This window comes from Danio rerio, chromosome 2, assembly GCF_052040795.2.
Source record: "Danio rerio strain M-AB ecotype USA chromosome 2, GRCz13ab, whole genome shotgun sequence".
NCBI lineage: Eukaryota > Metazoa > Chordata > Actinopteri > Cypriniformes > Danionidae > Danio > Danio rerio.
The window spans coordinates 47,417,957-47,434,541 of NC_141022.1; the positions used below are offsets into that span (position 1 = coordinate 47,417,957).

Here is a 16,585-nt window from a genome sequence, read left to right on the forward strand (position 1 = left end):
GTGGTCTTTATAGCACTTTATAATGGGTTAATACCCCATTTCTCCAAAATGCTGCAGTAAAAAGGTTTCTTGTGAAGTATATATATAGTTACATATATAGTATTGGATGTCCTATATAAGAATCAACCATTATTTTTTCTACTTATTTAAAATGCGGTCTTTATAGTACTTTATATTATGTTAATACCCCGTTTCTTTAAAATGCTGCAGTAAAAAGATTGTATGTGAAGTACACACATAGTATGGGATGTCCTGTATGGGAACTGACAATTGTTTTTTTCTACTTGAAATGCGGTCTTTATAGCACTTTATATTATGTTAATAGCCAGTTTCTTTAAATTGCTGCAGTAAAAAGGTTTCATGTGAAGTACATAAAGAGTATGGGATGTCCTGTATAAAAACTGACCATTGTTTTTTCTACTTATTTAAAATGAAGTCTTTATAGTACTTTATATTATGTTAATGCCCCGTTTATTTAAAATGCTGAAGTAAAAAGGTTTCATGTGAAGTACATATATAGTTTAGGATGTCCTGTATAAGAACTGACCATTGTTTTTTCTACTTATTTGAAATGGGGTCTTTAAAGCACTTAATATTATGTTAATACCCCATTTCTCCAAAATGCTGCAGTAAATAAGTTTCATGTGAAGTACAGATATAGTATGGGATGTCCTGTATAAGAACTGACCATTGTTTTTTTCTACTTATTTAAATTGGGGTCTTTATAACACTTTGAAATATAATAATATACAATTTCTCCAAAACACTGCAGTAATAAGGTTTCATGTGAAGTTCACACATAGTATGGGATGTGCTGTATAAGAACTGACCATTGTTATTTTTCTACTTATTTAAAATGCGGTCTTTATAGTATTTTATATTATGTTAATACCCTGTCTCTTTAAAATGTTGCAGTAAAAAGGTTTCATGTGAAGTACATATATAGCATGGGATGTCCTGTATAAGAACTGACTATTGTTTTTTTCTTCTTATTAGAAATGGGGTCTTTATAGCACTTTATATCATGTTAATACCCCCTTTCTCCAAAATGCTGCAGTAAATAGGTTTCATGTAAAGTACACATATAGTATGGTATGTCCTGTATAAGAACTGACCATTGTTTTTTTCTACTTATTTGAAATAGGGTCTTTATAGCACTTTATATTGGCTTAATACCCAGTTTCTCCAAAATGCTGCAGTAAAAAGGTTTCATGTGAAGTACATATATAGTATGGTATGTCATGTATAAGAACTGATCATTGTCTTTGTCTACTTATTTGAAATGGGGTCTTTAAAGCACTTAATATTATGTTAATACCCCCTTTCTCCAAAATGCTGCAGTAAAAAGGTTTCATGTGAAGTACACATATAGTATGGTATGTCCTGTATAAGAACTGACCATTGTTTTTTTCTACTTATTTGAAATGCGGTCTTTATAGCGCTTTATATTATGTTAATACCCCCTTTCTCCAAAACGCTGCAGTAAATAGGTTTCATGTGAAGTACAGATATAGTATGGTATGTCATGTATAAGAACTGACCATTGTTTTTTCTACTTATTTAAAATGCGGTCTTTATAGTATTTTATATTATGTTAATACCCCGTCTCTTTAAAATGCTGCAGTAAAAAGGTTTCATGTGAAGTACAAATATAGTATGGGATGTCCTGTATAAGAACTGATCATTGTTTTTTTCTACTTATTTGAAATGGGGTCTTTATAGCACTTTATTTTATGTTAATACCACATTTCTCTAAAATGCTGCAGTAAATAGGTTTCATGTGAAGTTCACACATAGTATGGGATGTCCTGCATAAGAACTGACCATTATTTTTTTCTACTTATTTAAAAGGGGGTCTTTATAACACTTTGAAATATAATATTATACAATTTCTTCAAAACACTGCAGTAATAAGGTTTCATGTGAAGTCCACACATAGTATGGGATGTCCTGTGTAAGAACTGACCATTGTTTTTTTCTACTTATTTAAAATGCGGTCTTTATAGTATTTTATATTATGTTAATACCCCGTCTCTTTAAAATGCTGCAGTAAAAAGGTTTCATGTGAAGTACATATATAGTATGGGATGTCCTGTGTAAGAACTGACCATTGTTTTTTTCTACTTTTTTTAAAATGCGGTCTTTATAGTATTTTATATTATGTTAATACCCCGTCTCTTTAAAATGCTGCAGTAAAAAGCTTTCATGTGAAGTACATATATAGTATGGGATGTCCTGTATAAGAACTGACCATTGTTTTTTTTTACTTATTTAAATTGGGGTCTTTATACAGTAACACTTTGAAATATAATAATATACAATTTCTCCAAAACACTGCAGTAATAAGGTTTCATGTGAAGTTCACACATAGTATGGGATGTCCTGTATAAGAACTGACCATTATTTTTTTCTACTTATTAAAAATGGGGTCTTTATAGTATTTTTTATTATGTTAATACCTTGTCTCTTTAAAATGCTGCAGTAAAAAGGTTTCATGTGAAGTACATATATAGTATGGGATGTCCTGTATAAGAACTGACTATTGTTTTTTTCTACTTATTAGAAATGGGGTCTTTATAGCACTTTATATTATGTTAATACCCCATGTCTGAAAAATGCTGCAGTAAAAAGGTTTCATGTGAAGTACACATAGAGTATGGGATGTCCTATATAAGAACTGACCATTGTTTTTTTCTACTTATTAGAAATAGGGTCCTTATAACAATTTAAATCATATTAATACCCCATTTCTCCAAAACAGTGCAGTAAGAAGGTTTAATGTGAGGTACACACATAGTATGAAATGTCCTGTATAAGAACTGACCATTGTTTTTTTCTACCTATTTAAAATAAAGTCTTTATAGTACTTTATATTATGTTAATACCCTGTTTCTTTAAAATGCTGCAGTAAAAAGCTTTTATGTGAAGTAAACACATAGATTAGGATGTCCTGTATAAGATCTGACCATTGTTTTTTTCTACTTAATTGAAAGGGGATATTTATAGTACTTTTTCTATGTAATACCCTGTTTCTCCAAAATGCTGCAGTAAAAAGGTTTCATGTGAAGTACACATATAGTATGGGATGTCCTGTATAACAACTGACAATTGTGTTTTCTACTTATTTGAAATGGGGTTTTTATATCACTTTATATTATCATGTTAATACCCCGCTTCTCCAAAACAGTGCAGTAAGAAGTTTTCATGTGAAGTACACATATAGTATGGGATGTCCTGTATAACAACTGACAATTGTTTTTTTTCCTTCTTATTTAAAATGCGGTCTTTATAGTACTTTATATTATGTTAATATCCCGTTTCTTTAAAATGCTGCAGTAAAAAGGTTTCATGTGAAGAACACACATAGATTAGCATGTCCTGTATAAGATCTGACCATTGTTTTTTTCTACTTATTTGAAATGGGGTTTTTATACAACTTTATGTTATGTTAATACCTCATTTCTCCAAAACAGTGCAGTAAGAATGTTTCATGTGATGTACACACAAAATATGGAATGTCTTGTACAAAAACTGACCATTGTTTTTTTATACTTATTTGAAATGGGGTCTTTATAGTACTTTATATTATGTTAATATCCCGTTTCTTTAAAATGCTGCAGTAAAAAGGTTTCATGTGAAGAACACACATAGATTAGCATGTCCTGTATAAGATCTGACCATTGTTTTTTTCTACTTATTTGAAATGGGGTTTTTATACAACTTTATGTTATGTTAATACCTCATTTCTCCAAAACAGTGCAGTAAGAATGTTTCATGTGATGTACACACAAAATATGGAATGTCTTGTACAAAAACTGACCATTGTTTTTTTTATACTTATTTGAAATGGGGTCTTTATAGCACTTTATATTATGTTAATACCCCATTTCTCTAAAATGCTGCAGTAAATAGGTTTCATGTGAAGTACAGATATAGTATGGGTTGTCGTGTATAATAACTGACCATTGTTTTTTTCTACTTATTTAAATTGGGGTCTTTATAACACTTTGAAATATAATATTATACAATTTCTCCAAAACACTGCAGTAATAAGGTTTCATGTGAAGTCCACACATAGTATGGGATGTCCTGTGTAAGAAATGACCATTGTTTTTTCTACTTATTTGAAATGGGGTTTTTATATCACTTTATATTATCATGTTAATACCCCGCTTCTCCAAAACAGTGCAGTAAGAAGTTTTCATGTGAAGTACACATATAGTATGGGATGTCCTGTATAACAACTGACAATTCTTTTTTCTACTTATTTGAAATGGGGGTTTTATATCACTTTATATTATGATGTTAATACCCCGCTTCTCCAAAACAGTGCAGTAAGAAGTTTTCATGTGAAGTACACATATAGTATGGGATGTCCTGTATAACAACTGAAAATTGTTTTTTTTCCTTCTTATTTAAAATGCGGTCTTTATAGTACTTTATATTATGTTAATATCCCGTTTCTTTAAAATGCTGCAGTAAAAAGGTTTCATGTGAAGTACACACATAGATTAGCATGTCCTGTATAAGATCTGACCATTGTTTTTTTCTACTTATTTGAAATGGGGTTTTTATACAACTTTATGTTATGTTAATACCTCATTTCTCCAAAACAGTGCAGTAAGAATGTTTTATGTGATGTACACAAAAAATATGGAATGTCTTGTACAAAAACTGACCATTGTTTTTTTATACTTATTTGAAATGGGGTCTTTATAGCACTTTATATTATGTTAATACCCCATTTCTCTAAAATGCTGCAGTAAATAGGTTTCATGTGAAGTACAGATATAGTATGGGATGTCGTGTATAATAACTGACCATTGTTTTTTTCTACTTATTTAAATTGGGGTCTTTATAACACTTTGAAATATAATATTATACAATTTCTCCAAAACACTGCAGTAATAAGGTTTCATGTGAAGTCCACACATAGTATGGGATGTCCTGTGTAAGAACTGACCATTGTTTTTTCTACTTATTTAAAATGCGGTCTTTATAGTATTTTATATTATGTTAATACCCCGTCTCTTTAAAATGCTGCAGTAAAAAGGTTTCATGTGAAGTACAAATATAGTATGGGATGTCCTGTATAAGAACTGATCATTGTTTTTTTCTACTTATTTGAAATGGGGTCTTTATAGCACTTTATTTTATGTTAATACCACATTTCTCTAAAATGCTGCAGTAAATAGGTTTCATGTGAAGTTCACACATAGTATGGGATGTCCTGCATAAGAACTGACCATTATTTTTTTCTACTTATTTAAAAGGGGGTCTTTATAACACTTTGAAATATAATATTATACAATTTCTTCAAAACACTGCAGTAATAAGGTTTCATGTGAAGTCCACACATAGTATGGGATGTCCTGTGTAAGAACTGACCATTGTTTTTTTCTACTTATTTAAATTGCGGTCTTTATAGTACTTTATATTATGTTAATACCCCATCTCTTTAAAATGCTGCAGTAAAAAGGTTTCATGTGAGGTACATATATAGTGTGGGATGTCCTGTGTAAGAACTGACCATTGTTTTTTTCTACTTATTTAAAATGCGGTTGTAATGGGGCGATCCCCAAAGGGGAGGGGTTTCCCACTCGTATGCGTGTAGTGGGGGATCCCCAAGGGGGAGGGGTTTCCTCACTATGTTTAGGTGAATGGAGTTAGAAATTAAGCTCGCCACCCCTTTAAAAGTGTGGAGGTTTTGCTTCCGTTATATCCCTGGCATGGAATAGTGGCAGTGTGTTGAGTGCGTGCAAACTTTTGATGTGCGTTAAGCATTGAGCGTTGAGCAGTAAGCCTGCAGTGTTTAGAAAAACCTGTAATTCTGTTTCTTTGGCCTGCGGAAGTGCAATCGCATCAGCAAGTAACGGTATGTCTCTGTTTATGTCTTTGGCTATTTCTGGCGAGTTTTAGAGCTGTTAATTAATAATAAATAATTCTTTTAGCTACATCCATGTATGATTGGTGGATTGCTCACCATTTGCGTTAAGAGCCAGTTGACTGGGCTGCGGGTAAGTTTCTATTTGAGAGTCTGTAAATGTTTTATCTAGAAATATGATTTTAAAACGTTAACATGCGAATGAATATTGACTGGTTGTTTTATAGAGAGCCCGTTGCTGTTTTGCTGCTGTCTGGCGACCCGTTTGTGCTACGGAGGGGCGATTTCACTTTCCTTCTCGGCACCTGATTGTGTGTGACTCGGTTGCGTCAAGGCTGTGTGTGTGTGTGTGTGTGTGTGTGTGTGTGTGTGTGTGTGTGTGTGTGTGTGTGTGTGTGTGTGTGTGTGTGTGTGTGTGTGTGTGTGTGTGTGTGTGTGTGTGTGTGTGTGTGTGTGTGTGTGTGTGTGTGTGTGTGCCCTGCAGGGTTTAGCTCCAGCTTACCTCAACACACCTGCCTGGGTGTTTTAAGTGTTTGATTAGGGTTGAAGCTAAAATCTGCCACCGGACCTGCAGGAACAAGTTTGGTGATCACTGCTGTAGGGCATTACCTCTGTTGACGCTATTCGGGTGTGACTGTTTACTCGGTAGCTCAATGTGAATGGTGCCAGACTTGGGAGGCAGAGAGGACTGGACCGGACTGAATTTTGAGTGCCAACAGATGCTCACCCACTAATCAGCATCATTAGTATTAGTATTGGTATGACTTCCCTAGACATCAAACACACCCCTCTAACCCCAAAGCCCTGTGCTCTTCATTGTAGGTCACGATGGCTTCGATCAATATTCGTATCTAAGGATTGTTTACAGGGAAAATGAGGAAATAGCACCTGTAATGAAGATCATCAGGATCTGTATGTCATGATTGCTACCGATCTATGTTGGAAAAGATCGCTGGTGAACTACAGACCTGTGACGCACAACAATTGCCTACATTCTCTTCTATTGACCGGCTTCCTGAAGGAGATGCATGATCTTCATATTGCTGGATCCATGTTTGGCTGAGTCTTTTGTAATGTGAAGTGGAGGTGCGGATGCAAATGCAGGTTTCTTGAGAATGGTCAGGCAAGCAACAGTCACAATCAGGAGCAAACAGATGTAAGCAGGCAAATCCAGAGTCGTAGTGAATACACAGGCCATTGGTCAGTACAGGCAGGCAGCAGGCAACATGACAAACAAAAAAGCGAGGAAAACACGTCGCAATGTTCACAAGACTGTATATATGACTCGGGAACATCAACATAACAAAACAGCCACATGACATACAAAGACTTCAGATAAGCAAAATGTATTTATAGTACAAACAATCCATAATAACGGGTTTCAACTGTGTGTGATTAATGGAAATGGAGTCCAGTGTGTGCAATGCGGAAGGTAGGGAATTGTAGTTCGTCACAGGTCTGTAGTTCACCAGCGATCTTTCCCAACATAGATCGCTGGCAATCATGACACTATTCATTTTATCAACTTAATATTATCAACACTATTAATATTATCAAAAGTTTCAGATTAAATACTGTTAATTCATTCATAGCCTCTTCAAGCTTAAATAAACCCTAATATTTTTGTCCATGTTGGTTTATCTTTCCCAGAATGCATGTCAGATTCAGAAGACGAGGGGGGTATGTACTCTCTCATATTTTCTCATGTACTGAAATTGTTAGTAATTTAAAATTTTCAATCTCCTAAGGATACTTTTCCACATTTTTCCATGAAACTATTTAAGAATACCATTACTTCTGTTCTGCTATTGTTTATTAACAAATGTCTGTCTACTTCCTTATCTGTCTTATACGTGATTTAGTACAAACCTCAATCTGTCCTTTTTCTCTAATTTACAGTATTTCTCTTAAGCTGAAAGTCCTATTTCTAATCCACATTTTGTCTTATATCTCTAAGATCCTTGAGAAAGTCGTTTTGACTCAATTGCAAAAATCGGAAGTTTAATCCAAGAGAAATTTTAATCTGGTTTTAAAGCATTACATAGTATTGAATGTGTACTTTTAAGAGTGCCAAGTGATATTTCTACAGAAAGTGATTCTGAAAACTCTTTGGCATTTGTTTTATTAGATTTGCGTTCTGCATTTGACATGATTGACTACAATTCATTCATAGCCTCTTCATGCTTAAATTAACCCTAGAATTTTTGTCCATGTTGATTTTTCGTTCCCAGAATGCACATCAGATTCAGATGACGAGAGGGGTATGTACTCTCTCATATTTTCTTGTGTAGTGATATTGCAGTGAAATTGTTTGTAATTCAAAACCTTTAATTTGTCTTTAGGATGTTATTCTATCTTCTTTCTTTAAACAAATTAAGAATACATTTGGTCTGGTTCTGCTCTTGGGTATCAACAAATGTTTGTCTACTGGCCTCTTCCCTATCGGTCTTGAGTGTTGTGTAGTGACAGCATATCTTAAACTAAACCTCAATCCTTCCTCTTTCTCTAATTTTGGTCTATTTTCTAATCAACTTTTTATCTCAAAGGTTCTTGAGAAAGTGGTTTTGACACAATTACAAAAATATCTGACTTTAAATTTGGTCCACAAGACATATTAATCTGGTTTTAAAGCATCACACAGTTTTGAATCTGCACTTTTCAGAGTCTCAAATGATATTTTTACAGAAACTGATTCTGGGAATTATTCGCCATTAGTTGTATTAGACTTGCACTCTGCATTTGACTGGATTGACTACAAGGTTCTGGTGACACAGCTGTGGGCCTAGTTCAATCAGGGCACAGTTTTAGAGTGGCTCTGTTCTTATCTGACCCATAGATGTTTTAGCGTGCACATTGACCATCAGTCCTCAATACTCCTCTCAGTTGTGAAGTTCCACAGAGATCAGTCCCTTGGGCATGTATTGTTTACCCTGTATATGCTCCTTCAGGGTTCTATTTTTAACAAATATCATTTAACAAGAAATCACCTTCCCGAACTCTCGCATTCAATCTGCCCAGTTGGTCGAATGAGCTTCCTAACTGCATCAGAACGGCAAAGTCACTCGCTGTCTTCAAGAAACGACTAAAAACTCAACTATTTAGTCTTCACTTCCCTTCCTAATCTGCAATTGCCTCTCTGGTTCTACTGCTAACTGTATTACAAAAAGAAAACAAAAAAATACTAATGTTTTGCTTCTTACACTTTCCATACCTGAAACTTGCCTACAGCACTTATTCATTGTTGCTCTTATAGTTGTGTAAATTGCTTCCTTGTCCTCATTTGTAAGTCACTTTGGATAAAAGCGTCTGCTAAATGTAAATGTAAATATAAAAATCTTTTATCTAAAGTATGTGCAGATGCCACTCTGATCTATTATCAAAGAAAATACTAATGAAAATGGACAAATTTGTAATCCTCCTGGGCATTAGCATGTGGTGCCTCTCTAACAGACATTATAGAGCTGCGAGCTGGGTGACGTGCAACAACTATAATATTTGTATACTTTATAGCTTGAAAAAACTGTACAAAACCACGCACATCTCTCTTAATTGGGTGCTCAGCCAAAACTGCAAAAAGTGCAAATTAAATGTTAATCAAAGGCGGCAACACCAAGGCTCCAAAAATATTGTCTGATGAAGAGCCGGGTGGCTCGAAACGTTACACGCTCTATGTCAGCCTTTTTAATTTAATAAATTTGTATTTTTGGAGCCTTGGTGTTGGCACCTTTGATTAACATTTAATTTATACTTTATAGCTTTACAGCACGTGCATCAAAGATGTAGTTATTGATGTAGGCCTGCTAACTGATCAAATGACAGAATATGTAAACTTAGTTTATATATATATATAACTTAATAATAATTAAAAGCCTGGGTGCTGGTCGACAGAGGGATCTTATTTTGAGGCCTATGTCTTGACCTCAGATTTGGTTGATCATTCTAAGGAAAATGGGTGTTTCAGCACCGCCTTTATGTGTATAATGAATTTTCAAGTCGTCTATCCATTTTCCTACCCTAAATAAAAAAAGAAAGAAAATTAAGCCAAAAAAATATTTTTTTTGTTTCTTGTGAGGAGATGAAAAATGGATAAACGTCAGTTTTCTTAATATTTTTTATTTTTTTTTTTTGAAAACGGATATGGATTGGACTTAAGATACACTGATTGATCACCACACAAGATTCCATCTGTTTATGACTCTATGAATGATGAATTATGGTTTGTGCTCTCCAACTCCTGCACATCACACACATAACTTGTGTGTCACAAAACGTGCATACCATCGCAGCATACTACACGAGCAGTAACTTAAAGTATATGAGAACACATTATATAACACAAAAAAATAGGAAAATGACCTTGAACAGTAAACTATGAAATACCGCTCCTACAATAAGTAATATTAATAATTAGTGTGACATGGTGGCTGGGTGGTTAGCACTGTCGCCTCACAGCAAGAAGGTCACCTGTTTGAGTCCTGGCTGTGTCAGTTGGCATTTCTGTGTGGAGTTTGCATGTTCTTCCTGTGTTTGTGTGGGTTCCCTCTGAGTGCTCTACAGTCCAAAGACATGTGCTATAGGTGAATTGAATAAGCTAAATTGGTCGTAGTGTGTGTGTCAATGCAAGAGTGTATGGGCGTTACCCAGTGCTGGGTTGCGGCTGGAAGGGCATCCGCTGCGGAAAAGATATGCTGGATAATTTGGCGGTTCATTCTGCTGTGGTGACCCCTGATTAATAAAGGGATTAAACCGAAAAAAAAATGAATCAATGAGTTTGGTGGTTAGCACTGTCGCTCACAGCAAGAAGGTCGCCGGTTCAAGTCTCAAAGACACGCATTAGTGAATTGGATGAACTAAATTGGCCGTAGTGTATGAGTTCGTATGTGAATGAGAAAGTGTATGGGTGTTTCCCAGTACTGGGTTGCGGCTGGAAGGGCATCCATTTAGCAATTCATTTCGCTGTGGCAGCCCCTATTAAATCTGAGACCAAGTCGAATTTTGCACATTTTTTATGTAAAACTTTGTGTTGTGAATGCAATGTTTTGGCTCGGCACTGTTTTTTTTTTTTTTTGCACAATAATATTTTAGGCCAGTAAGTATTTTTCAAACATTTTTATTGCATCTCAGTCTCCTTCTCATTCATCCTCTCATCCTTCTTCTTTTATTTCTCCTCCGCATCATCCTTCTGCTTTTCCTGCTGTCTCTTTTCTTGTTTCTCTTATTCTTCTTCTCCTTTGGCTTTTCTACCTCCTCCTCCTCCATTTCTTCCTCCATCTCCTCTTCATTCTTATCCTCCTTTTCATTTTCTTTTATCCTCTCCTCATTTACCTTTCCCTTCTCCTCTTTCTCATTCTTATCCTCCTTCTCTTCATTTTCTTTCATCCTCTCCTCCTTTACCTTCTCCTCTTTCGCCTTCTTATCCTCTTTCTCTTCATTTTCTTTCATTCTCACCTCCTTTATCTTCATCTCTCCCTCAATCTCCTCTTTCTTCTCTTCCACTTTTATCCTGCAATTTCTCTTTCTCCTCTTTCTCTTCCTCGTGTGTTCCTTCTCTTCTGCTTCTTTTTCATTCATCCTCTCTTTTATCTTCATTGCCTCATTCTTATCCTCCTCCTCCTTTTCTTTCAAACTCTCCTCTTTTATTTTCATCACTTCTTTCACCACCTCCTCCTCTTCCTTCTCCTCTTCCTCTTTTATCTGTGTATTTCTCTTTCTCCTCCTCTTCTTAATCTTTTCCTCATTTTCCTTCTCTTCATTCATTCCCATCTCCTCCACCTCCTCCTCTTTTTTGACACACTCTGTGTTATGTGTCTTCACGTCATCTTTCTCATCCAGCTGCAGAACAAAACCAAAGTTAAGTCAGTTCACATGTGCGCAGATGTCATTTCTATCAATGATCCTAAACAGACTTTTGATGTAAAGCATCAGGAGAACATGCATTAAAACAGTTGGTCATCTTTATATCCTCACCTTTAGGTTGTCATTCACACAACTCGCTTCATGATTATGAATGATGACACAAGCAACCTCCAGACTCTGGACAGACCCAGATGGGCATAGAATGTCGTCTATCAAAAGAGGAATGATTGCAGTTACACAGTTTACACAGTCATTCTCAAGGCGATGTTAAACTTGGGTGAAGGGGAATTCAAAATACAAATTATTCTTCACATCATAGGTCATCATAACGTCAAAGATTTAAAAAATCTAGCAATTAATATGATTATTTACCATCAGAGTCTGCAGAGACAGAGAGCTGCTCCTCAGTCTGACCAAAGCAGGACATCCTGAAGAGTCTTCTGGCAGCTTTGAGGAAATTTGCCACTTTACTCTTTTTCCTCTGTGTCATTCCTTCAACCTCCTCCACCTCATCTATTAAGAGAAATGATAGTTTACACAATGTTTAGATCATTCCTTATGAACATTTACCATAGTTTTACAACAGATTTAACCAAAACAAAAAAGGCACTGATTATTGTAGCTAAGCCTTTATCACAACAAATTCACTTTGGTTTTGCTACATTTACCATAGCTTAATCATGGTATCTGTAATATATCTGTTAGGGATGCACCCATACCATTTTTTTGGAACTTTATTTCACAATATAAATATGACTTACAATCATTGCCAATTTCAGGCGTTTGCTTGAGCTGTGTCTCTTTCTGACTTCGGAAGTTCTTGTTTTTCTTGGAAGCTTTTAGGAAAGAGGGCAGTTTTAAGAGCCGGTTTTTCTTTGGCTTCTCCATCACAGTTGTACTGGTATTTTCCAAACTCAGTTCGTCTTTCTTCATATAGACAGTTTGTTCAGTCGGACAGAATCAGCGATCGTTCTTGCTACTGTAAACCAACAAAGTGAATTGTGTTTGTGCTGCAGGTTATCTGGTGTGATGTGGAGATTCTAAATGTTGTACACATCATGAGATTCTAAATGTTCTAAAAGTGATCCCTGCCTCAATGTTTACTTTTAAAATTGAAATGACTGAGGATAAATGCATATTACCAAACACTATAGAATACACTTAATGGGACTTTCATATTACATAAAATCTAAATGATTAGCTCAATAAATCTAAATGATATGCAACAAAAGCTGTTTTAAATGCAATTTATATGTTCAATTAATTAAATGGAGATGCAATTGAAGACAAATTGTTAAGCCCTCCTGTGAAATTCAAATGTCTGCAAATTGTTACCAAAGCTTATGGATAAAACCTGCAGAAACAAATAAATAAATAAATATGCAAATAAATACAAAAATAAGTAAATAAATCCACAGATTCCTGCATCATTAAAACACTAAATAAATAAATAAATCCACAAATTCATATATTTATTTGCGTATTTATTTATAAATAGTTCAGAAATTCACACACACACACACACACACACACATATATATATATATATATATATATATATATATATATATATATATATATATATATAAAAAAAAATATATATATATATATATATATATATATATATATATATATATATACACACACACACACACACACACACACACACACACACACACACACACACACACACACACACACAAGTAGTGACGCTACTAGCTTAACTACATTGCTCAGTAGCTTGGCGTTATTTTATTAGTCAAGTAGCGCAGTAGCGTCCACAGAAGCTACATTTACCGATCGCGGATCAATAAGTGACCGCACCGATATTCATGGAGCTGTGAGGCCGGTGTGTAGCCAGTGAAATTAAAACCATATGATGGCTAGAATGAGGAATTTTTCTTGGCGATTTCGCCAACCGAAACTTGCTTGATGGAAAGATGACTGAGGGAGAGGAGTTATATCTGAAGCAGGATTCCTCGTCACCATACCTTGAGAAGAAGTACATGTTAAGATGCAATAACTTATATTTTAATAACTTATATATAATATAATATAAATATATAATATATATAACCAAAATAGTTCCCTTTACTATAGTATTTTAAATGTGGATTTTTTGTTTTAGCTGTTATATATTATAATTTGTTTCTGTTTAGTTCAGCATATTATTTACAGTAAATAACTGAACTGTTCTGCCTCATATGTTTCATTGTCAGTTTTATTAATCACTAAAATATAGACTTGGATTTAGGTTGCTTCAATTTAAAAATAAAAATTGCAAAAATAGCTTGGATGTAGCTAAGCTACTTTTGCCTTGTAGCTTTTAGCTTAGCTTGCTACATTTCCCAGGGGGTAGCTTTTAGTGTAGTTAAACTACATTTTAGCTTACCTCACAAAATTTTTTCAAGTAGCTTGCCCAATCTTATCTTTTTTCAATATTTCCCAAATGATGTTTAACACATTCAGGAAATTTTACAGTATGTCTGATAATATATATTTTTTTCTGGAGAAAGTCTTATTTGTTTTATGTTGGCTACAATTAAAGCAGTTTAAATTTTTTTCAAACAATTTTAAGGTCAAAATAATTAGCTCCTTTAGCCTATATATTTTTTCGATAGTCTACAAAACAAACCATCATTATACACTAAATTGCCTAATTACCATAATCTGTCTAGTTAACCTAATTTACCTAGTTAAGCATTTAAATGTCACTTTAAACTGTATAGAAGAGTCTTGAAAAATATCTAGTAAAATATTATTTACTGTCATTATGGCAAAGATTAAATAAATTAGTAATTAGAAATGAGTTAATAAAACTATTATGATTAGAAATGTGTCAAAAAAAAAAAAATCTTCTTTCCGTTAAATAAAAACTGGGGGGAAAAAAAATAGGTCAGGGGGCTAATAATTCTGACTTTAACTGTGTGTGTATATATATACTCCTATGTTTCAGACTAGAATCTGTCATTTTATTCATAGTTACGAAAATTCAACTTAAGTCAAATATCCTTGTCATGTAGCTGGTTATGCTGTAGCATGACATTTGTCACTTTGATACTTTTTCTCAGGGATGCGTATATCATTATCAGATTCAGATGACGAGTCCACTTCGAAACGACGTTTTAGGCACCCAAGAAGCTTAAGCATGGGTATGTACTCTCAGATTTTATAAACAAATATAAATACAAATTTAATTATAGTTTATAAACATGTTTTACAGGCACAAGATCGAGGACAGTTAAACGCCATAGATTTCACAGGTTACAGGCTTCCAAAAAAACTGAAACTGTTTTGGAGCATGTGGATGGTGAGTAAACATGGTATAATTTTTATTTTAAATGTAATAATAAATGTAATAAATTTAAATAATCTCATTACTGCGATCAGGTGCACATTGAGAATCACACTCATAACTTTATCATTGTGAGTGCAAAAATGACCATACAATACAAAATGATGTAAACGTAGATATTAAGCTTTCGTATCTCAGGTGACCGATGGTGTTCTGTGCTTTGCATTAAAAAAATTTTAGCTTTCTGTCTGTTTTGTTATCCTTGCTTTTTTATTTACCAAAGCCAGTTTTTAATCTTCATTTGATTACTGGCAATCATTCATTTTTTTCAGCAACAGAAGTCTGAATATAACTTTTTAAGCAAAAAAAACAACAACAAAAAAACAAACAAACTATAAATTATAAACTGTTATTCTGTTTATGACTATATACTCTGTAGTTCAGTGGTGTTATGAGGTCATATTTGAGATCTAGTTTCTTGTACTGTTAATGCATGTCACTTATGAATTTGTTTCTTACTTTTTCCCTAGGTGCAGAATCATCTTCAGGACAAACAGTGAGTAGCAACTGTCATGTGTTCTGGCTTTCATAAAATCAAAAAGAGAAAGATCATTCTTTCCTTTGTTTCAGCCCTCAGATGATGCAGAAATATTCACACCTGAACTTATTCAAGAAGATGACAAGTACAAAGACAAGAATACATACAGGTATTGAACAGTTGTGTTCTTTGGAATCTGTAAAAAGATAATGTGTTGAATTGCTTACCTTTAAATGTAAACCTTCAATGACTCATGTCTATATATAGGACACTTTTTTAAACACAACCTGACAAAAGTCTTGTCGCCTATCCACGTTTTAGGAACAACAAATAATAACTTCTAGTTGATCATTTGGTATCAGAAGTGGCTTATATAAAAGGCAAAGACCTCTAGATTACGCTTATTTTACCAAAATAAAATATGATCATGCCTTGATTTTTAATTATTTTAATTAGGACAGTAAAGTCTGCTTAGACAAAAGTCTTGTCACTTAACAAAAATAATGTACAGTATAGAATATAAGTCATGGTGCAGTGGAAAAAGAATGAATATTGTGTCTGACTCTCATTAGCCTGGAGGACTGCATCCATACATCTCTGCAATGACTCAAATAACTGATTAATAAAGTCATCTGGAATGGCAAAGAAAGCGTTCTTGCAGGACTCCCAGATTTATCAAAATTATTTGGATTCATCTTCAATGTCTCCTCCACCTCCATCTCACCCCAGACATGCTCAATAATGTTCATGTCTGGTGACTGGGCTGGCTGTAGGGATAGTTTACAGTTTAACCCAAAGAATGACCAGTCTGGTAGATGAAGAAGAGCCGGAGTCAGAGATTTTTAAAAAATATATTAAGTTTACTGAAGATAGTTTGCAGTTTCATTTGCAGAAGCCAGCTTCAACACTCGCAATGAGTTCCTAGGCCGCTCTGCTTACAATCACCAATCAATAACAATTATACTCTCACATAACGTCATTAACTGCATCATACATAAAGGTGTTCTAACCT

The 16,585-nt window shown here is 34.3% G+C and overlaps 3 protein-coding genes and 1 long non-coding RNA gene across 11 annotated transcripts in view; 2 read left to right on the top strand and 2 right to left on the bottom strand.

The window, feature by feature from the left end:
- LOC147846472 (uncharacterized) overlaps positions 1-16,585 on the top strand; it is a 563,173-nt gene that overhangs the window by 495,185 nt on the left and 51,403 nt on the right. The window lies entirely within an intron of this gene.
- The window catches only part of si:ch211-195h23.3, a 35,606-nt gene that overhangs the window by 9,422 nt on the left and 9,599 nt on the right, over positions 1-16,585 (top strand). For 2 of the 8 annotated variants that reach the window (XR_015477448.1, NM_001130402.1), the window contains 6 exon segments: positions 7,535-7,564; positions 8,116-8,145; positions 14,812-14,892; positions 14,964-15,050; positions 15,566-15,591; positions 15,666-15,742. Coding sequence is in view for 6 of the 8 variants with exons in the window: in NM_001130402.1 (NP_001123874.1) it covers positions 7,535-7,564; positions 8,116-8,145; positions 14,812-14,892; positions 14,964-15,050; positions 15,566-15,591; positions 15,666-15,742 (331 nt within the window). In the remaining 2 variants the exon portion in view is untranslated. 8 annotated transcript variants of the gene reach the window in all.
- On the bottom strand, positions 6,223-9,045 carry LOC147837218 (uncharacterized). The gene is made up of 2 exons (XR_015478948.1): positions 7,354-9,045; positions 6,223-6,810 (listed from the first exon to the last, which is right to left on the bottom strand). It is a non-coding gene; the product is annotated as an uncharacterized LOC147837218 (long non-coding RNA).
- Positions 10,979-13,251, bottom strand: LOC137487397 (uncharacterized). The gene is made up of 4 exons (XM_087241362.1): positions 12,502-13,251; positions 12,113-12,253; positions 11,852-11,949; positions 10,979-11,716 (listed from the first exon to the last, which is right to left on the bottom strand). Exons 1-4 carry the CDS (start codon positions 12,671-12,673, stop codon positions 11,021-11,023), a joined length of 1,107 nt encoding a protein of 368 aa, XP_087097488.1. The 5' UTR covers positions 12,674-13,251; the 3' UTR covers positions 10,979-11,020.